Here is a 22,712-nt window from a genome sequence, read left to right on the forward strand (position 1 = left end):
ACAGTGGGATATAATCACAAGCCAATGCCACTAAGGTTGGTGTTGATGTTAACTCTACACCCAGTGTTTCTGTTCCTGACATTGCCACTATGTAGTTTAACTTACGTCTTGATATTTTCACATTTCAAAAAATAAATAACTAAATAGTTTCAGGAGCTGCAGCTGCAGATGATGTGAGGCAGAGACCCAAATGCCGATGACGCAGGAGAACAGTTAACAAAAGACGAGCCATTCAGTAAGGCTGAAACAAAACAAGGAAAGCCAAAAGAACCAGAGGACTTAAACTGGGAAACACTTTATTCATTTAAAAAACTAAATAAATACAATTTTTAAAAAGCAATAAAACCTGAGTAACAACCAAGAAACTGGAAGATAAGCTGAGACACCAACAAGGGACAAGGGGAGACGGAGATAATATATACACTACGGGTGATTAGGGAAGTGGAAACACATGGGAACACAGCAGGAACAAATTAGGCATAACAAGAAAGGGGAAGCAAAACTGAACACAATGCACATGAGATGAGGCCTGACAAAATAAAACAGGAAGTTGCAGGAGCACCGAGACTCACCGAGCTTGACACCAAGACGGGGAGACAGAGAGGATGAAACAGAGTCGTCTCCAAAAAATGCACCGTGTACTAGCAGACACTGACGTGATGGCAATCGCCACAGCAGCTCCATCAGATGCTTAAGGATGTTGCTATAAAACTTCATTGATGGCATAGTTTCTTTGTGAAGCAGTTCATGATATAGAACTCCACGAATACTTTAAATATTTCTGAATGCCTCGTCTGAAAATTGCTCAAATGTAGCTAGAAAGCCAGCTTTCATTGCCAGAAATGATTGCTGTTTGTTATCTGTGAAACCACACAATGTTCCAATCTATTCATGTGGAGATGGCTGAGAAGATTACCTTAATTGGGATATCAGCTAAACGTAGATCTGGTTTTTGGTGGGCCAGAACTCTTACAACAAAGTTTGTCAAAGTTTCTCTTCTAGGCTACATATCCCCATTGTACTCACAACTACTTTAATTTTCCATTTTCCGATAAATAAGATTCTAATCAGCCATCAAAATGTGCTCATTTTCTACTGATTGTATGAGTGGCATTATGTTAAATGTTTGCAGTTCTCCAAATCCCAGGTTGGTATCAGACCTCTCCATCTGACTGCCAACACACAGAGCAGTTCCTTTTTTCAAACATTTCTGCAAATGCACAATTAACTAGCAAGCGGGAACAGCAAGCCTTTAATTAAATTACTGAGGGTTTTTTCTTCTTTCACTGAATGTTCAAGAAACAATTTGTTCCCACTTGTGTTTTGTTTTTATCACTTCTGTTAATCCTGATAATATTGTGCTTGTAATTAAGAGATTGATTAAATCTTTGTACAAATGAATCAGAATCAACAGACTTGATGGCCAAGTGCCAATAAATAAATCATATGTTTATCTACTTTGGAGCATGTTTTTAAAGCTAATCCTTATTTCTTTTTAAAGAGCCTTAGGCAACTGTGTGTGATTTGCTGCTATATAAATAAAATAAATAAATGAATAAAACTGAATTGAATTGAATCAAAAGGTTTTTGGTGACAAATTTCTGTTGTTATGACATCATTGATCAAATTGTTATTATATTTACTCTTCTGACACTGTCACTGCGTCTGCCAGGACTTGTGCAATCAGTAGAAAATTACTGCATTTCTCAAAAATGATTAAGCATTTAACACATCAGAAAATGGAAAACACCAGAATCAGGCTTGGTGCATTGTTTTGGCATTAGACTCTGTACTTGAGTAGATAACGAATCCATGTGCTCCTCCTCTGTGACATCCTAGAAATATACTTAACATAATATTACGTTAATGGCGAAAGAGGCCTGTCGTCTTATGCTCACCACCTGACCTATAAAGCGTCAGTGTCTTTTTAACACGCGATTTAAATTATGTTCTTTGGTGAGGGAAGGGAAAGGCAAAAATGATTTAAGCTGAACAAACACTGAGCCCTCATAGGGACCTATTAATCTGTGCTGAGCGTTTGGGTCAAGGGTGAATACTTGTGTGTGACATAAGAAGCATAATTAAAGCAAAAGTCAGACAGCGAGAGCAGCAGTCTGCAATTTAACTGAATTCTGTGGCAAAAAAGTTTATTTCACTTGACAGAAAAAAAACCACAAGAGACTCGAGGAAATTAAAGAGATCTTCACTGCTGTGTTTGAATCATCTTTAATAATCCTGTGACACTTCTTCTGTCAGTGGCATTCTGGGCTCAACAAAACAGTCTGCAGGTTCTGTCACTCAGCACGCAGAGCTTCATGGTGTGCACTTGATTTATCCTCTGTGATGCTTGAAAAGCTTCAAAAGCAGGCACACGCTCAGAAAAGAGGATAAATCAAATACTCCGCTTGTAATTTTTGTGCTACAAAAATGTATTCAGCTGCAATTCTACTCAGGTCTGCTGCCTGGTTGAGTAAAGCCTCCACACATCACTCATCCCCAGTCAGACTGGAGCCTTTCAGGGGCGTCTTGTGGGAATGAGCCTTTTGAAATCAAAATTTATAATAAACCATTCTGTTCCGGAAAGGTATCATCCTTTCCTTGCATCCTTTCTTCTCTCTGTTCCCTCCAGCTCATCTGGCTTCCCACGCTGCTAAAAATAACATCTCACACTTATTTTAAGGATCTGGGCCACATATGTGTTTTATAATAGGTTTCAAACAAAATTGTTTGAGCATGGCAGAAGATCAAAATGCATTTTACTGACTTCTTCACAATTGATTTCTTCAAAAGAATTTAATATTTTGAACTATAAAGATACTATTAAGATTTATTATTGTGTCAATTACATTAAAAAACATCTTAACAGAAACATTTTGACATCAAATATATTTTGCATGACGTCCAACCTGCATTGTCAACTTCTTGATCTGCAGTGGTAGCCGTAATGAAACATGAAGGGTAGAGAACTAACCAGAAAAAGCAGTAAGAAGATAAAAAAAAAGATCAAAGACCACAGTGCAGGAAGCGGATATGGAAAGTACAGTTCTTTTGTAGAAAGTTCATAAGAGAGCAGGCGAGCTGGACTCCCCACTGGAAACAGCTGCAGCCAAAGATCCATCAGATTGTGAAGAAACCCAAAACAGCTGGTCTACAAATGCAAGTGTCAAAGTGTCACAGTCCAGAGATAGTAGAGAACGGAGTTACTAGTGCAAGCTGCAAACCTCTTATCAGGAAAAAAAAATCTAAGGCATTTAACAAAGCCAGCCTATATCTCCTCCATTTTCACCAAGTATCTTGAGCAAAGGATTTGACAGCTGATAAATTAAAAGTTTTTCAGACCTGTTTTTGCACAATAAACTAAAAGGGCTTGTTTAATAGAATGAATAGATGTGATAAAAGATTGTTTGTCTGTTTGTCACATTTATCACATCATCTTTAATCATAATAACCAATCACCCGTTCACTCATGGTGTGAATGGGTGAATGAGGCAGTTGTGTAAAGCACTTTGAGTGCTCAGAGTAGAAAAGCACTGTATAAGAACCAGTCCATTTACCACAAGGTCCCTGTGTTGATTGGTGCGGGTTCGATTCCAGCATCTGAGTTGCAAAGCAGGTGGGATGGTGGTGGCTAACTATACTAGCAGCCATTAAAAATGCAACAATATAGTATTTTCACAAATTTACCTACCCAGGATGTCCCAAAGGTGCTCAATGGGATTCCTATCAGCTGGTCTAACACTGTTAATGTTCAGATGCTTTGTTTTGCCGTATTTATTTGTATGTACTTGCTGCATTTTTAATGCCTCTTTGTATAGCTAATGCACTTCAACAAAAGACATAAAAAGCATTTTTTAAAAAGAAAAACAACAAAGCCACAGGGATGCCAGAGGAAGTGGTGACGGAGTAGTCCCCCGTTACTGCTGGAGTAGACACAGAGCATGAGATGATCACTGCCTACTCATAACACTATTATTCAGACGGATCATGAGAAACAGCCACAATGGTCCCTATCATATTTCATGACATTGACATTACTGTGAGCAGAGTAACAGTGGAGCATCTCACACACACAGTCTTGTGTTACTCAGGGCCGCAGCAGGCTTTCTATCAGCCTGTGTGTCTCAGTGGGCTCCTCCCCTCCCTGGGATCACCCAACACAGCTGAACCCTCACTACCACTTTTCAACACCTTCTAGCTGAATATATTTCTGTCTCCTTCTGTTCATCCCGTCCCTTTGCTTCTTCTGCTCCCGGCCACCATCTGCCATCTCTGTGTGACATGTGGAGCCCCACCAGCCTGCCCTCAACATCCGTCACTCAGCATCCTTGTTCCTCTCCTTTATCTTCTCTTTTTCTTTGCTTCATATCTTGTCCTTTCTATTTTTCATTTCCTTATATTTATTTCCTTTTTTGTTGTTTCCTTGACATTTTCTTCCTGCATTTGACCATTTTAACCTTTCCTTTTTCTTTTTTTTTACTTTCTTCTCTTTACTTTATTATATTTGTTTTCCTCTTCTTTTTCGTTTGCTTCCTTTAATTTTTTCAGATGTTATCTTTTATTCACATTACTTTCCATTCTTTATTTTAATCTAATTTATTTTCTCTTTTTTCCTTTCCTTCCCTCTGCTTTAAATTCAGACATGAAAAACCTCTCTTGGGATTACTGCATGTTGTTTGTCACTTGCTCATCTCATTCAGCTTGTTGATGACAAACTATAAATAGAGTGTGCGGGACTCAGGCGGCCCTCCACTTTTATATATTAACTTCGCATGGCCTATATAAGCTCTAATGAGGTTGGTTTACACAGTTTCTTCTTGTTGCTTCCCCCACTTTGAGAGCATCAGGGAGCCGATGTGGTGCAGAAAGACCAAACTAGCTTTGCTCTCATATATTTGTCAGTCCCTGAGGACAACTGAATGACTTGTCAGTAGCCAGATCTGCGCTTGTGTTCTCACTGGTGTTAGTTTATATCAGTTTGGGTTGAAGGTTTGGGATTTGGAAAAAATACAAAAAGATTTGGGAAGAATCAGGAGCTGTTATAGTCATATTTGTCATCTTTATTCACGAGATAAAAGTGTAAATAAACCTAATGAAGTTCTTTCACAGCCAAACTTAATATTTACACACTAGAATCCAGTCATATAGGCAGGGAAACAAAAAACAACACAAAACTGTCTGGCATATTGTTTAGATAACAAGTTGAAAGGAAAACAAAAAGTACTCCAAGTGAACTCTTTTTCCTGTGAGATGTAATTAATGTTGTTTACTCTGGAAGTGAGTCAACTTTTATCGCTGAATTCTTTCTACTGACTATGACTTGTTTGAGTGTAATTAACAGCACATATCCTGAGTATACAGGATATTTTTTATTAATTTCATTTGGTAGGGCACTGATCTGGATGCTTCTGTTGTTACAATATAGCCTTCTGTGACATTAAAGAGGTCACCTGATTCTATTAGCACAGCACTGTTGTATGTCATTGTTGTAAGGTAAAACTTTGTCACAGGCTGGACTGCAGACTGTGTGGAGGTTGTGATGTGGACCCAAAAGCAGACAACGCAAAGACTGAACGTAACAAAAAGCGAGCCTTTATTGTGACTGATTCAAAACCAAACGAGAAAATAAACTAGGCAAGAGCTGATCATAAAACCTAAACTGGGAAAACTAAGACATGGAAATATTTGGATAACTTGAAGACATGGAAACACAAAGGATGGTTAACAGACAGCCTGAAAGAGGACCAATTACAACTCACACCATAAATCTTAAGAGGAAACACACGGGGCGGATAAGCAAGACGGAGACAAGAATACACGGCTTGACACGAGGCTGGGAGGAGGGAATGCACAAGGGTAACAAGAAAGACTGGGGAGACAAAGGGAGGAGACACAAAGAGTGAAATACAGAAAAATTAAGATGACACAAAAGGAGAGGCGAGAGGACAGGACAGGCTGGAAAAAACATACACAAAGACAGACAGGGGAAACATGTAAACAGAAAAGGGGGATCAGGCACATCGACAACAGAAATAGAAGCAAAACCACGACTAAACTCAGTGCTAAATAACAGAAAACTACAACACTTTAACCTCTGGATGTAATGCAGACTAAATCTTTATTAACGTTGCTGCTTTTTTAACTTGATGCTGGTCTTATTTTCATTGCCATTCAGTGTCTTTCCCATTACACACAAACTTTGTTTTCTTAGTTTGTGGACAGAACACAAGTCTGCTCATTGATAGTTTAACCTTTACTCCTGTCTCAGCATTTTAGACAGATTGTTCTTGACTGGCTCACAGTATTTATGGTTAATATTATAAATTAAACACAAAAAAACTACAGCTGTGAAAATATGTATGTGAAAGTATTTCTGTAGGTTGTCTGAAAGTGCGAGTGTAACGTGTATAACAGCAGTCCTGTCACAATGTTCGTCTGTTTCAGGCGTAGGAAATTATTTATACGTCAAACTTTTTAATAATTATGCAATGCAAATTGTTTAAAGCAAACATTATTTAAACAGTCGGCAAAAGTTAACTAAGAATTTTGTCTAAATTCTAAATAATGGAGCTAAATTAAGTTTAAGCACAGTCAGCTTTCTTTTGTTTATCTGCTTCAAATGTTAAAGTAATTTTAATGAAATTTAAATTTAAATGTATGCATTAAAAAAACAAACCTATTTATTTAGAAGGTTATTATTTGAATGCACCCATTTCAGGTCCTTTTGTAAAACTAAAAGCTGTCCTTACACCAGTGAATGAATGCTGTGGTCTTTGTTATTGTCATTTATTTCTGTCTGTAACAGACAGATCCCCCATCCTACTACAACACTTGACACAATTTCACTGTACAGCTGGGTCTTTTACCTCAGCTGTTTTCTGGTTTAGAAAGTAGAATCACATAATCAACAGCTGCATGTTTTAACTATTAGGTAACTATTTGTATACAGTATGTCATTGTCACCACTGCATTTTCTCCCCCTTATTTGGCTCTGAATATCAGGGGCAGTCTTTGCAGAGATGCCCAGAGCACCTCCAGCTCATTCAGGGAGACTAGTTCCCAAACCAAACAAGAGGTATAATCTCTCCAGCATGTCAGGGGTCTGCTCTGTGGACTCTTCCTGGTAGGACATGCCCCTGAATGTCTCACCTGGGTGACGATGAGAGGGCACTTGTCAGATGCTCAGACCACATCAACTAGCTCCTTTCGATGTGGAGCAGGAACAGCTCTACCCTGAGCTCCTCCCAAATGACTGAACTCATCCTCTCGGATGAGGAGGAAGTTCATTTTCACTGCTTGCACCTAAGACCTCATGTGACCATAGGTCATCAATAGCTGTCTGCCACACCACTGACACTCTACCGTTCCTGTCTGTCAGTTTCGGCTCCACTCTCACTTCACTCATGAACAAGACCCAGATAATCCCAAACTCCTCCATTTGGGCCATCAACTCCTCCCAGAGTGGGCAAGCCAGCCTTTTTCAACCACTCTGCAAATCATCCTAGTGCACGCTGGATGTCACCTCTTGATGAGGTCAGAAGAACCACAAGTCTGATCCTGCCAGAGACCATCTGCCACTTTGCTGCAACTGGACATGTATGAACAGAATCAGTGACAAAAGGAGCCCTGGTGAACTCCAACTCTCACCAAAAACAGGTCTGACGTACTGCCAGCAATGAAAACCAAGCTGTCACTATCCGGTTGTTCAGTCTGACGTCACTAGCCGTGTCTGGGTCTAAACTCCGCTGCAGGTCCATATATCAAACGATCACTATGGCATTACTGAGAGTTGAAAAACTGTCTAAAGTCTTTCATCTTTAATAAAATGATCAGCGTTCTGCTCTACCAGGTGTAACAATTGAGTTTAACATCCAGGCATCCATGAAAACGGAATTTATGACATTTAACGGAGTTAGAAGTTAGCAGGGAGTTAGCTCGCTAGCTTCTATCTAAATACAATATAGCATGTCCTGACTGCGGGGTTTTGGAAACAAATTAAAACGTACAGCTCTGCTATCACTTCCAGCATAAATGAAGACAGAAAACTAAATAGCAGTGACGTTTGTAAGGTTACTGAAGTTGGGCTAGCTGGTATATAATGATTTGCTACGTGACCGCTAGCGACACAGCTATGTTAGCATAATATAAACAAGCTAACTTTTTTTCCACTCGATAAAAGTTAATGTGAGTGTTCTCGGTGGTCAGGAACAAATGTAATCGCATGGCAGGATGCTGTAAAAGGACCAAACTTCAGCCAGGAGAACAACTGAGATAATCCATCCACAATACGAGGTTAGTCATTCATATACTGCTGCATGGGCTGGGCTGTAGTTACATCCTAAGGTTTTAAAAACTGAGCTTAAATAAATGTGTAATGGGCTAAGTTTCCATTCAGCTTAAACACTCCCAAGAAAATCTCCAGGACTCAGACGATTGGATTCCAGAAGTTTTTACTGGGCACTTTTGTGAAACTGTAAACACAATACAATGAAATATACTGTAAACACAATACAATGAAATATACTGTAAACACAATACAATGAAATATATGAAATGTATTATAGATGCAATAAGCTCAAAGCATCTGGCTAATTATCACAGCTTGACAGCCTAGCCGCATAGCTTATATGAGACACAATAAAGTTAACCGAATAACAGACAACGGTTCAAAACGCTTCACCGCTTAATTGTACAAAATGAATTATACTCACAGACTATGCCTTAGCGAAGAGAAAAGGATTAATCCTGTAACGGCGGTTGAATGAGCCCACACGCTAATATCCCGAGTCACACAGTAGATTCACTTTCTGACTCTCAGCGTAAACTGCTCTCGTGTTGTCATGGTTACGAAAATACACACACCGCTCTAAGCTACGATAGCGAGATAAAGAGAACACAAAGAACACATTTCTGGGGGCATAACACTCCCCGCTTGGGGTCTTTAAGAGCCCACATCAATTGGCAGAGTCAGACTTTGGAGAAAGAAGCAGAACTACTTCTGTAATGGGACGAGAGAATCCTCTTCTATTTCCATCTTTAACGACCTCCACTTCGACTCTCCGGACCAGACCGTCCTTCCCTGGAAAGGCTTTCGTGATGATGCCCATGGGCCACTCATTTCTCTCTGCCCGATCATCCTTTAAGAGAACTACGTCCCCTTCTTGAAGATTCGGCTGTTTCCCTTGCCACTTGTGTCGAAGTTGCAGTGTTTTGAGGTATTCACGCCTCCATCTGTTCCAAAACATGTCTGCCAGGCCCTGAACTTGTTTCCACTCCTCCCTGAAGAGATCTGCTTCCTCGAACTTGCCTGACGGCAAAGGAGGCGCGGAGCCTGTTTTGAGAGTCAGGAGCATGGCTGGTGTGAGGATGCAGGGCGACTCGGGGTCGGATGACACTGGAATGATCGGCCTTGCGTTCATAATTGCTGCTACCTCGGCCATAAGCGTGGTCAGAACCTCGTGCGTCAGGCGAGACTTTCTCTGTTCAAGCAGCATGCAGTCCAAGATACGGCGGGCAATGCCGATCATCCTCTCCCATGCGCCACCCATATGGGATGCATGGGGTGGGTTAAACACCCAGGTGCAGCTCTGTTTACTGAGGTACTTCTCCACCCTGTCGAACCCTGAGTTTTCCTTGTCCATCCCCAGCTCACGGGAAGCGCCGACGAAGTTAGTTCCGCAGTCCGAGCGTATCTGCTTCGCGGGGCCCCTGACCGCGAAGAATCTCCTCAAGGCGTTAATAAAGCTGCTGGCACTCATGGCTTCGATCACCTCAATGTGCACTGCCCTGGAACACATACACGAGAACATCACCGCCCATCGCTTGGAGTTCGAAACTCCTCCTCTTGTACGGCGTGAAACGATGCCCCACGGTCCAAAGACATCGACACCTATGTAGGTGAAGGGAGGTGCTACTTGTAACCGTTCTGCCGGCAGGGCTGCCATCCGTTGATGTTCGGCCTTCCCTCGCAGCTTCTTACAAGTGATGCATCCGTAGAGCAGACTGCTGATACAGCGTTTGGCTCCCACGAGCCAAAAACCTGCGGCCCGAACGGCACCCTCAGTAAGATGTCTCCCCTGGTGTTTTACTGCTTCGTGATAGTGGGACACAAGCAGAGTTGCGAGGTGATGCCGGCCAGGAATGATGATGGGATGAGTCTCGTTCATGCCTAAGCCTGACTGCTCGATCCGACCTCCTACCCTGAGTAGTCGATCCTGGTCCATAATGGGATGCAATCTCCACAAGCTGCTGGAAGATGGTATGTCGACTCCAGAACCGATACACTTGAGCTCTTCCGCGTAGCACTCACCCTGGACACTCTTTACGATGCACACTTTGGCTTTCAGCAGCTCCTCTTCTGTAGGACGACAGATGTGCCAGCCTCGACATTCGCCCTGCGTCGAGCGAGCGAAGGAGCTAGCTACGTGGATCAAATGTGCAATGGCTGCATGGAGTGTGCTGAACTTGGAGAAGCGTTCAAAGCGTTGAGGGCGTACCACGCCTTTAGCAACATGGGTGAGTTTCGTTGTCACCTGTGGACGCACTTCGGCATCGATGTCGGGGTCGACAAGATTGTACGTCTCTTGAAGCTCGGATGGATGCCCTGATGCGTCGCAAAGAAAGGCTGGTCCTTTGAGCCATGGTGTACTGCTGAGCAGGGCTGATGCTACAGCTCTTGACCCAACGTCAGCTGGGTTAAGATGCGTTGGAACGTACTTCCACTGGCCGGGACAGGGTGACTGAAGGATACGTTGGACCCTATTGTGTACGTAGACATAAAATCTCCTTGACTGGTTATGGATGTATCCCAGTACGACCTTACTGTCTGTGTAGTAGGTGATGTTGTCATACGTTGTGTCCATCTCTGCGACTATCATCTCGGCGATCTCGACGGCGAGCACAGCAGCACAAAGTTCAAGTCTAGGGACAGTTAGGCTAGGTTGGGGAGCCAACTTCGATTTCCCAAAGACAAACCCAATCTCAGTTTGTCCCTGCTTGCCAGTTACCCTGATGTAGGCTACGGCCGCTATTGCTCTGACGGATGCGTCGGCAAAGACGCAGAGTTCTCTCCTTAGGGCTCCTGTGGTGGAGAGGGACGTATAAGGCCGTGGTATTTGGAGCCCCTCCAGGTCTTGAAGAGACTGTTTCCATCTAGTCCACTCGGTCTCCATGTCTTTGGGAAGGGGTGCGTCCCAATCTTCCGCTTGCAAGGTGAGTTCTCTTAGGATCTGTCTTCCATCAACTGTGATGGGTGCTAGAAACCCTAGGGGGTCGTATAGACTGTTCACGGTCGAGAGTACCCCTCTGCGGGTGAACGGCTTCTGATCGATCTCGATCTGGAACGTGAAAGTGTCCGTGCGCATGTTCCAGAACAGTCCCAGGCTACGCTGGATAGGCAGATCATCGATGGAGAGATCCAGGCCATTGAAATCCTGAGAGCGATCCTGGGAGGGGAATGCTCTGATGACCGCGGAACAATTTGATGCAACCTTGTGCAGCCTGAGGTTGGAAGCCGCGAGCATCTTCTGCGCTCGCTGGAGAACTGCGATGCCTTCTTCCTCTGTACTGAAAGACTTTAAGGCATCGTCGACGTAGAAATCGCGGTCGACGAATCTCCTAGCATCGCTGCCGTAGTCGGCCTCTGCTGCCTTGGCCGCCCGCCGCAGGCAATACACTGCGACGGCAGGCGAGGGGCTGTTACCAAAGAGATGCACCCGCATCCTGTAATCCACGACGTCAGAGGTAGGGTCATTGTCTCTATACCACAGGAAGCGGAGAAAATCCCGGTGGTCTTCTTTCACGATGAAGCAGTGGAACATGTGCTCGATGTCGGCGGTGATCGCAACCTGTTCCTTCCTAAACCTCATAAGAACACCTAGTAGGCTGTTATTAAGATCGGGACCACTGAGTAAGACATCGTTGAGCGATACTCCCTCATAGGATGCACTGCTGTCGAAGACCACGCGGATCTTGTCCGGCTTCCGGGGGTGGTACACGCCGAACAGGGGCAAGTACCAACGCTCCTGACCGGGTTGCAAGGGAGGGGCAGCTTCTGCGTGCGCCTTCTTGAGCGTCTTCTCCATAAACTCTAGGAAGTCGGCTTTCATCCGTGGTCGTTTTTCCAGTGAGCGCCGAAGTGAGACGAGGCGTTCGAGAGCCTGTTTCCTGTTGTTAGGGAGTCGCTGCCTCGGTGACCTAAACGGCAAAGGTGTGACCCAACTGTTGGAGCTGTCTTGGCAACACTCGGCTTCCATTATCCTTAGAAACTCCAAATCTTCCCTGGATGGAGCAAGTTTGTGGTCGTTGGGAGTGCGAGCGAAGACTGTTTGCCCCAAATTGTCTCCGATTAGCGTCGTCGGGGTTCGCGCTGGATGTTGTTGATAGTCACGTGCTTGTTCAAACACCTCTGTTACTTTCATCTGGTTGTTACATGGCTGGAGATGGCTTGTACGACCGTTCCCTAGAACGGCTGTTTTGTAGCTTCTCACCTCCGGTGGTCTGTGAGCACCTCCGAGGCACACGTCTCCGACGATGACCCATCCCAGGTCAAGCCTTTGGGCGAAGGGAGCATCTCCTGGGCCGCTTATTTGCTCTCGGACCTTGTGGACCCGTAAGATATCTCTGCCCAGTAAGAGAAGAATGCTGGCGTCTGGGTCCGGAGGTGGTATCTTGTCAGCGATGCGTTTTAGGTGGGTATGATGATAGGCCACACCGGGGGTGGGAATCTCCGCGCGGATGTTGGGAATTTGGTTACACTCGAGGAGTGTAGGCAGAGAGATACTCAGTTTCTCGTCCAACGGCTCTACGGTGTAGCCGCTGGCTCTCCTTCCTGATGTCTCCGTACGTCCCGCGCAGGTCTTTAGTGTGTATGAGTACGAGCGCCCGGAGATCTTGAAGGCTTCGAAGAACTCTGACCGCGCGAGGGAGCGATTACTCTGCTCATCCAATATAGCGTACATTCTCTTGGCTTCCCCTCTTCGTCCGTTTGGGAACACCCTGACGAGACAGATCTTAGCACACGCTCTAGCACTCAGACCTTCCCCACATACCTGTGTGCACGTTGCGTTGACCTCCTGGTTATCAGCTTTGTCCTCCTCCCCGCTATCCTCTGAGATGGAGGGGAACGATTTAGATTTCCAGGTAGGTGGGTGAGGGTGGAGGGCTGTCACGTGGGCAGCGCTACCACACTCGGTGCATGTTATCTTGGCTGTGCAGTTCTTTGCAAAGTGTTCTGTTGACGAGCAACAGCGAAAGCAGACGTAGTGTTCTTTCAGAAGCTGTTTGCGATCATCTAAGCTCTTCTCGCGGAAACCTCTGCATTTCCTCAGAGGATGGGGTTTTTTGTGCAGGGGGCAATGTTTATTTGGGTCAATACGTTCCCTGCTTTCCTTAGACTCGAACTTGGCAGTGCCTGAGACTTGTGTTTTGTGGGTGTGAACGGACGTCTTCGTGGGCCTCTCCCATTTATTCATTCTCTCGTTTGGGGGGCTTGGCGTGAAGAGGTTGAAACTTGGGTCCGTACGTGCTTTCGCCTCGGTGCGGATGAAGTTCACCAACACGGAGAAAGGTGGGAAGCTGACGAAATGTTCTTGTTTGTATCTCGTCCCGTGGTATAGCCACTTTTCTTGTATGCTGTATGGAAGTTTCTCGATGATGGGCTTAATTCCTCTGGAGGTATCCAAGTACGACATGCCCGCGAGGTAGCCATCTTCTTTAGCGGCTTGTAGCTCTGACAACAGGTCGGCTAGATCCCGGAGTCTCCGTGGATCTTTTGTCGTGAGCTTTGGGAAGCTTTCTAGTTTGCTGAACAGAGCTTGTTCGACGGCTTCTGGGGAGCCATATAGTTCGTCGAGGCGCCCCCATGCTGAGCACAGTCCAATAGTTGGATTCCTGATGTTGACCGTTTTTATTCTTCTTACCTGCTCTGTTGACTCCTTTCCCAGGTGTCTGGTTAGGAGGTCGAGTTCTTCTGCAGCAGACAGGTCTAGATTGGCAATGGCGTTCTGGAATGATGTTTTCCAGGCCCAATAGTTTATTGGCTGGTCGTCATATGCGGTGAGACCTGAAGTCACCAAGTGGTTACGAGCGAGATATTTGATGAGGTCAGTGGTTGTAGAATGGTCGTAATCACCTCCGTAGAGTGTCCCGTGGATGGGCTGATGCGTGGGAAACGTAGAATCTCGTTTGGGGTTCTGCTGTAGGAGTGGAGTTGGAGGGGGGTAGAAGGGTGACTTGGAGCTCTGTCGTGTTGGTGCGTCGCTTCTCCAGGGGCCCTGAAGAGCTTGGTGTGGCGTAATAGCAGCAGGAGCGGCAGCTTGGGTCTGAGCCGCGTTATGCGGGTGAGTGACTGGCTGAGAAGGGGGAAGGTTATTTTCTGTAGCCGATAGACCCTTGGCGCTCAGGCTGGCCTGTTCGGAGACAAAGGCGGCTACGCGCTGGTCTTTGACAGACTGGTGGACCAGGCTGTTAACTTCGCTGCGTACTTCGAGACCCATATCCTGCAGACCAGCTACTAGGGAGTTCGCCTCAGCAACGGCGGCATCCCTTTCTTTTTCATCGATTAGTGCGTCGAGGCTGGCTTGAATACGTGCTTGCTCCACTTTAAGCTCGATTTCTCTTTTTGAATGTGCCGCTCTAGCTTGCGCGGCTTCAGCCTTTGCTTTTGCCATGGCAATGGCTATGCTGATTTTTGAGCCAGACGATGTACCAGATGAGCGACTGCTCCTTGAGCACACACACTCTGACTGGTTGTCTCCATTTCCTTTGTCAGCATTGCTACGTTGTGACATTGCGTGTCGTTGGGTCTCCAGTATCGGGAGATGTCGGCTGCGGCGAAGTTTTCCGAGGCTATATTGGAGGCTGCTTATCTCTCGATAATGAGTAGCTCCGTACAGCGGCGATCCTCGTATCCCTATTAGCTGCGTTGCAGTCTTTTCACTGTAATGGGCTAAGTTTCCATTCAGCTTAAACACTCCCAAGAAAATCTCCAGGACTCAGACGATTGGATTCCAGAAGTTTTTACTGGGCACTTTTGTGAAACTGTAAACACAATACAATGAAATATACTGTAAACACAATACAATGAAATATACTGTAAACACAATACAATGAAATATATGAAATGTATTATAGATGCAATAAGCTCAAAGCATCTGGCTAATTATCACAGCTTGACAGCCTAGCCGCATAGCTTATATGAGACACAATAAAGTTAACCGAATAACAGACAACGGTTCAAAACGCTTCACCGCTTAATTGTACAAAATGAATTATACTCACAGACTATGCCTTAGCGAAGAGAAAAGGATTAATCCTGTAACGGCGGTTGAATGAGCCCACACGCTAATATCCCGAGTCACACAGTAGATTCACTTTCTGACTCTCAGCGTAAACTGCTCTCGTGTTGTCATGGTTACGAAAATACACACACCGCTCTAAGCTACGATAGCGAGATAAAGAGAACACAAAGAACACATTTCTGGGGGCATAACAAAATGATTAGCGGTAATAAAAGCCGAGGGAGGTCAACAGTGGTCGCTGACTGTTTTAGGAGCTTTTTGAGATCAAATAGAAGAAAATACATAACATTAAACATGTTAACAACACAAAAGCCATATTAAACGCAGACTACTTTAGACCCGGAAGTAGGATTCGTCGCGTCATCACTGAACAACCGGATAGATGGACAAGGACCAAATGGCCCATAATAATTGGCTATTCATCTCAATTTAACCCTAACCCCTTCCTGAAGAAGTTGGCCACAATCCCAGTCGATCAATTCAGAGACACTGTCCTCAGCCTCCAAGCGAAGTTACAGAGTGTTAAGTAAGACAGCCCTGCAACATCTAGGACCTTAAGCATAGTTTATGGTCCTGCAAACGCGTCCATCTAACATACATTCGCATTTGGACAGGGGGGGAGGTTTTCAGCCACCCTAGACATGCTCCCATGTAGTCTTCCAAAGTACTAAGTGCGTGTTGCTGGAAGCAGATAACCTGTGCATCTGCCAAATGCTACATTCAGGGGCATGTCCTACCAGGAAGAGTCCACAGGGCCTACTTGGTTAAAACAGCAGATTTCAACAGGAATGGGAGGAGGACAAAAGAAATTTCAAAGATCAACATATGCTGTTTTAGACCAGCAACTGGTCCACAGGCCGGTTGTACCACATACTTTGCATGACTCAGATGCAGGCAGATGATCCATTCTCCGTCTGCCAGCAGGCTGAGTAATAATACCTCTGCTGGGCCACAAATTCCACTCCAAGGGACTCACTGTGAATTTTTACTGTAGTCCTAAGCTGGATAGGACTACTTTTTCATCTCGATGGCTCTCTTCACCACCAGTGTACATCTGAACCTTCTGGTTCTGGGGTTAATACCATGACATCTTACAGCCACAGTTCTACACGCACTAGCTCAGGCTCCTTCCCACCAGAGAGGTGACCTTCCATGTTCCTAAAGCCAGAGTTGTCAGCTAGGGACTGGAACACCAGCACCTCCTCTCCAAAGCCTTCAGTGCTATGATCGACTGTGCACCAAGTGCTAGCATCAAATGCCTAAAGCACCACCTGCGAGCGGTGAGCCAACAGAAGGGTGGGCCCACGTAATGCTTTGGCCTAAGGCCCAGCCACCAGGGCAGGCTCCAGACTGCCAAATCTACAAACTTGGTCACATCAAGGAACTGAAGCACTAATATTTCTTGAATTGTAGTCACTATGAAGATTTCTTCAGCCACATTTTTAAGTACTGCTGTGGCTTCATAGTGTAGTGGTTTTATACATTTAAACAAATCCCTTGGAGGTTGCAGGAGGAAGAGCATCCAGTGTAAAAATCAGCCAAATTAAATATGCAGACCTACCCACTGTGAAAAATCCTTGTGAATAGGGGAGCGTTTATTTATTGTGGTTTGGAGGAAGAGTACAGAACATTACTGACATGTTTAGTGTTAAAAAGCAGCTCAACTGTTAGAATATGTTCGTCCTAAGAGACGTTGTGTTAATGCAGCTACAGGTGAAAAAAGCAAGGTGTATTTGACATATGCTCATCTTACTGAGGAAATATTGTTGTATGTTAAAGCTGTATTTTATTGTAGTTGGTACTGCTAAATGTGCTATATTAAAGGCCAAGTTGTATAAATGTATCGTCTGATTTTCTTGTCTAACCATTAAAAATAAATAATGAAAAAAACATAATTTTTATGCAGGAATTCAATCACTCATTTGATCTAAAGCAAACATACTAAACTGTGGTTAACATGAGTGAATTAAGACATTTCTACTCAAAATAATTGAGATAAAATTACCACTTTAATCATTTTCACAAACATTAAGCGTACTAGAAAAAATATATCTGGATTTAGACGATTTTCTGTTGTGCGTGTGAATAAAAATTCCAGCTCAGCTTTTCCATTGTACATGTAAGTCATGCAATATTTTTACCAGTAAATATGTTGTTTTTATTGTCTTCAGCTATGGAGGAGCTGGATGGAGATGAGGTCAGAGTTTCCTCCAGGGGACGCTTTGCTGAGAGAGACATCGTCCAGGTGCACTGTATAAGATATATCCACTCTTATTTGGTGTTTATCAGTATAAAACTATGTAGAATTATTTTTTATCAACTGTCCAGGATAAAACCCGAATCAAAACTCAATCAAATTTATTTAACCTTCTTACCAGCAAAACATTCTAGTGATGTCAACAAATGTATAGATGTTTATGAGAAAAACACTCTTTGCATGTTTGATCTGTCTCGAGTAAACGCGTTTCTGATAAGTTTATTGTCTCATTCACCGGTTTTAAAGTCATATTGTATATACCATGATATTCATTTGTAAATTAAGGTCAGAAAGGAGGATGAGACTGGTGATGATCACTGGCAATTTGTTAGCCAACAATCTCAGCTTTTTCTTTCATTTATGCTCACAATCAGAGCTGTTTTCCTGAATATTAAAGACATTTCCTTTCACTGACATAAGAAAGATCCAAGACCAGAATATTATTATTTATTGTTCAATATGAGCATCATCGACTAGAATAGGATATAGAGTATAAATGGACTGGTTCTTATCTAGTACTTTTCTGCTTACCTGATGCATGAGAGAGTAACTTGAATGCACCCGACATGGGGTTAGTATCTTGCCCAATGATATTTGGCTTGCAGACCAACCTTCTGATTAGTAGATGACCCGCTGTGAGCTCTAACCACCCCCAGTGTAGGACAGGAAATAAGGAAAAACAGAATAGTTTTCCTTTGAGTGCGTTTCAGTTGAAGTGGAAAAAGCCTGTGAGGCATAAGTCGTCAGTAACAACGATGATGACTTACATCCTAGCTCCACACTATCAAAATATATGATTTTTGAAAACTGTTGAAAAAATGTTTATGTCTTGACAACTAGGGCAAAAACCCCAACATTTTCAGATACATGAAAATTTACTTACAGTTTATGATTTACTGTGTGATTTTTGGCAGGTCATTTTTTGTGAATATTTCAATCTTAGAGCAAAAAAATGTTACCAACGATAATCTGAAGCCTCACAGTTTGAGCTTGATGTACTGTTATGTCAATACATCTGCAACATTAAAAGTAATAACTCCTCAACTGTATGAAAGCGTATTAGCAGCACCTTAGATGCTGAAGGAACCTACAAACACCAAATGAACTGAACAGTCACTTTTGCCTCCGATCCAGTTTGTTCCTTTCCGGGACTACATCGACCGGTCAGGGAACCAGGTCCTGAGCATGGCCCGACTGGCTAAGGATGTCCTGGCAGAGATCCCTGACCAGCTGCTGTCATTCATGAAGAGTCGGGGGATTGAACCCCGCCCCCCCCTGCCCGTCACCTCCGACTCCCCCTCAGTGTCCACCACAACTGCAACCAATACGTCTACGACCAAGCACTGCAACCCTCACCCCTGAGAGAAGGACAGCAGGCAGAGTGGATCAAGCTGTTTGGGCAAAGGGAAGTGTGTGTGTGCATGTGTGTGTGTAGGTGTGTTCTGGGGTTTTCAAGGTTATCTGACAGAAACCAAATCAGTAAACTGAACCTAAGAATTCCTTCTGAAAGCACTGACTACGAGGATTCCTCTGCAAGACATGTACAAGAAGCATAGAGAATAGATTTTTAAATCTTTTTTTATGTTTCTGATTTTTTGTCAACATCTGTCACAAACACTCTCCAGGTATAACACACGATTCTGCACAGACACACGGGCTCCATTCAAATCTATTGTTTCCTTTGTGTGTTGTAATCCACTATGGACGCTTTATTGACCTTTCTTGCAAAGGTGGGAAGTCAAAAGATTCTACTACTGGTCTTGTTCACAGTCTGCCGTAATAGAATAATAAATGCTGTAGCAGCCATCTAAACTGATTTCTATCAGCTGTGAAGAAAGACAGCTCTGAGGGTGATATCCTGTCCTTATTTGCTTATTCTCAGGGTGTTTCAGTGGCTATTAAATCATGTCTTGGTTCTTGCAACTGAGGCCCAAGGAACACTGGCTCTTTTCTTAAAATTATATGCTGTCTATTACTGTAGAAAATGAAACTTTTGTTTTAGTTTACTTTAGCAAAGGCATGGAAATTGCTCTCCTTTTCAAAGACACTGTTAGAAGACAGGGCAAGTTTAAAGTTAAAATCCCCCATGGACATGAAGAGAGTTGCTTGTGAGCACCTCCTGAAAGGAGTAAACATACAAGGGTATGAAACCAGCCATCCCCTGCTCCTCTGCACCTGCAGCCGCTGTACAATTTGAACATATGGAAGGGCAGATCATTTCAGCCCTGGTTAAAAAGTCGAACATAGCCGTGTCTGTGAGCTCTGTCCCCAGTCTTCTTCTAAACTGTAAATCTCCTGGCTGTGGCTGTCATTTGGGATGAATCATGCATGAGGAAGGTGCCTCTGGTTCTGAAACTGTCTACAGCTTGTACCTATTTAAAATGAAAAGGGTTTCCCATTGCAGATTTTACAGGCCAGAAAACTTCAAATGTAGCAAAGAAAATGTGTGGGAAGAGTGGGAAACACCAAGAAGAAGAAGAAATCGAATGTGAGGTTTGGTACTTAGTGCTGCATTGTTCAGTTTGCAAACTTTATCTTCATCATGCATGCCGAATTCTTGTTTTTTTTTCTTCTCATATCCTGTATTTTTATTTTCCTTGCTTTTGTTGTGTGCATGAATGATTTAAGCAAAAGAGAGCAAGTGCTTGAACAGAAAACCTAAATCTTTCATTGGCAGTCCCAAAGAGCCCAACACACTGCAGCTTACAAGTACACAGACAAAACAAATGCAAGAATAAAGCAGGAAAAACCAGCTGCTGTGTGGCCAAGAAATAGGATAAAATGCAACAAACATTAATCATTATTAAAATATTATTATTCATCAATTCACTTTTCTCATGCCTTTTATGCTCCTGTCTCTGTAAGAGCCCTCTATCCCTGAAATTCAGTCTTCTCACTGGCCATCCTCTGGAAAGTGACGGAAACCACCCAGTGCTTGAGAGCAGTGCTCGAATTTTGTAGGTGTGACCACAGAAAGAAATCTGTGGTGAACTGATGTCAGCTCATTGCAAAAGAAACATTTCCAAGTTCCTTCAAAACTTTGGGAACTGAACTCTGTTGTCTCGGTTAACCCCCCATGTAGCCACCACCATCAGTTTTTGAAGCCGGAAGTGACCATATTTAGATAAGAGGGACAAGTTTTAACTTACCAGCTAATGCTAGCAAGCTAATGCTAGCTAGGTTGAGCAAGGTGCATCGATAACATGAATCAACAAAGACAGCACCGGTTTAGCAGTGACTCAAGCTCCCTGTATGACACACCTATTAACCAAATCACTTTAAGTATTTTCAAAAGGTTGAATTAAAAAAAAGATGTACTACCATAGCTTTTATGAAGCGAATCCTATTCATTCAATCCTGTTTTTTTTCTACTATACTTTTTAATGGTGTCGAGACAGGCATTTGATTGTAAGCCCAACAAGGGACAATTGTTGAAAATTAGCAATAGCTATAAACTTATGTGCGTTACATCTGTTTCATGTTTTGTACTTGGACTATGTTAAACTGCACTGTCCCTTTTAAATAAATAGATTAACATGGCAGACAGTGAGGTTAGACTTGCTTTTGAAGCCAGCCTCAAGTGATTCATGAAACTGCAGTTTTGGCACTTCAGTCCTGGCTTGATTTTGTTAACCCCATTGTTTCTGTTTCCGGTGTGTTTAGTTTGCAGTTCAAAGACAGGCTACACGTGAATGTTGCTAGTAAAAAGGTGCACAGTGCTAGAATTACAAACAAATAGTTTGTTAGGACTTCTGTCCTGAAACTCCAGCATATTGAAGGAAAGAGGATCTGCCACTGCATTAGAAACACTTGATCAAACTTGGTATATCACTAGCTAAGAAGTGGAGAGACGTAATGAGACAAGATGAGGTCAAATTAAATAAGATATAAGAGAAAAGTATTTGATTTTGTGCAGTGTGGGTTCTGTCCAGTAGCATATTTGTATTAGGATGTGTTTTTAATTATTACAATGGATTTCTGTATTTATTGTATATGTTGTAAAATGGCTCCATTTCATTGGTGTTTATTTTGTCCATTTTCATCTATATTCTAACATTTTAGCCTTCTGAGTTTTTGCAACGACACTATTTTTGCTGTTAGGTGGGCTCTTTTTTTGGTACCACTCCATAAAACAAATACTGTGAAGTTTCATCAATTTTCTTTTGTCTCTGACTTTTTTATGTAGGGTTAGCAACAGTTTTAGAATGTTCAACCTGGCTGTGTCACGAAAACAGAAACAATAATAACAACAACGAATGGATTATATGATATTTATCTGGATTACTGAGTATTTGTCACATTGTATCAGAAGGGAAATTGACATGTGGCCTTATTTCTGTCATAATCCTGCAAGTAAGTGTGAGGGAGGACTCTATTTTTATATGACAACACCAGGAAATATGTTATTTTGCATGCTTATATGGCTGTTATGCTGCTAATGATTGTACTATCTGTATTCATATCTGAAAAAGATTTCAGACAACATTCCTCTGTGTGTTTACTTGTGTACTGTGCAGAATCAATCCTTCTATTTCTGACTGCCAGCCTAATAATCCAGCACATAACAGATATATGAAAAGTAGGGTAGATTTGTATCAAACAACGTTTAAAACATGCATGTTTGTGTTATGACTATATGTAAACAAACCCAAAGTCACATAACCTGTTGGATATTTTTGTATGAAGCATGCTGAGCTTTCTACACAGTGTGTACAGGATGAGGTTATTATATACTGCTCACCAGTTCCATTTGTTATGTAGAAGCTGTGTGTAAATATGTTAAAGTGTTGTACAGAATATTTTGTGAAGTCTTCCTTCTTTCCATTTTTTCACTCTGTTCCAAATATTTCTTTTATTTTTGTTTCCACTTGTGTTGGTCAAAGTTTTTAATTTTGTCACTGTTTTCTAGCTTTTGCTTAAAAACCAAATAAAGATATTATTGAAGGCTGAACTGTAATCTTGCTCACTGTTTTACAGTAATTGCTGTGTTAAACTTCACTTACATCGCCTTTGTTTGTTTGTATTTTTAACTCAAAGATAAATTAGACCAACATCTTTTTTTTTCAAGCAATGATGAAAAATTGTTATTATTTATATATTTGTAAAGGGGCCAAATTATTTCAAATTTATGTACATTTTATACTTATAATCTGCATATT

The 22,712-nt window shown here is 42.8% G+C and overlaps 1 protein-coding gene across 1 annotated transcript in view; it reads left to right on the top strand.

Moving 5' to 3' along the window:
* LOC146708792 (copine-9-like) overlaps nt 1-22,712 on the top strand; it is a 196,378-nt gene extending 173,666 nt beyond the window's left edge. The window contains exons 20-21 of the mRNA XM_085455619.1: nt 17,468-17,541; nt 18,688-22,712. Coding sequence (XP_085311745.1) covers nt 17,468-17,541; nt 18,688-18,915 — 302 coding nt within the window. The 3' untranslated portion in view covers nt 18,916-22,712. The remainder of the gene's footprint in view (nt 1-17,467; nt 17,542-18,687) is intronic.

This window comes from Copadichromis virginalis, linkage group LG5, assembly GCF_057382275.1.
Source record: "Copadichromis virginalis isolate Kocher_CV1m ecotype Utaka linkage group LG5, C_Virginalis_male_GT1.1, whole genome shotgun sequence".
NCBI classification, from domain to species: domain Eukaryota; kingdom Metazoa; phylum Chordata; class Actinopteri; order Cichliformes; family Cichlidae; genus Copadichromis; species Copadichromis virginalis.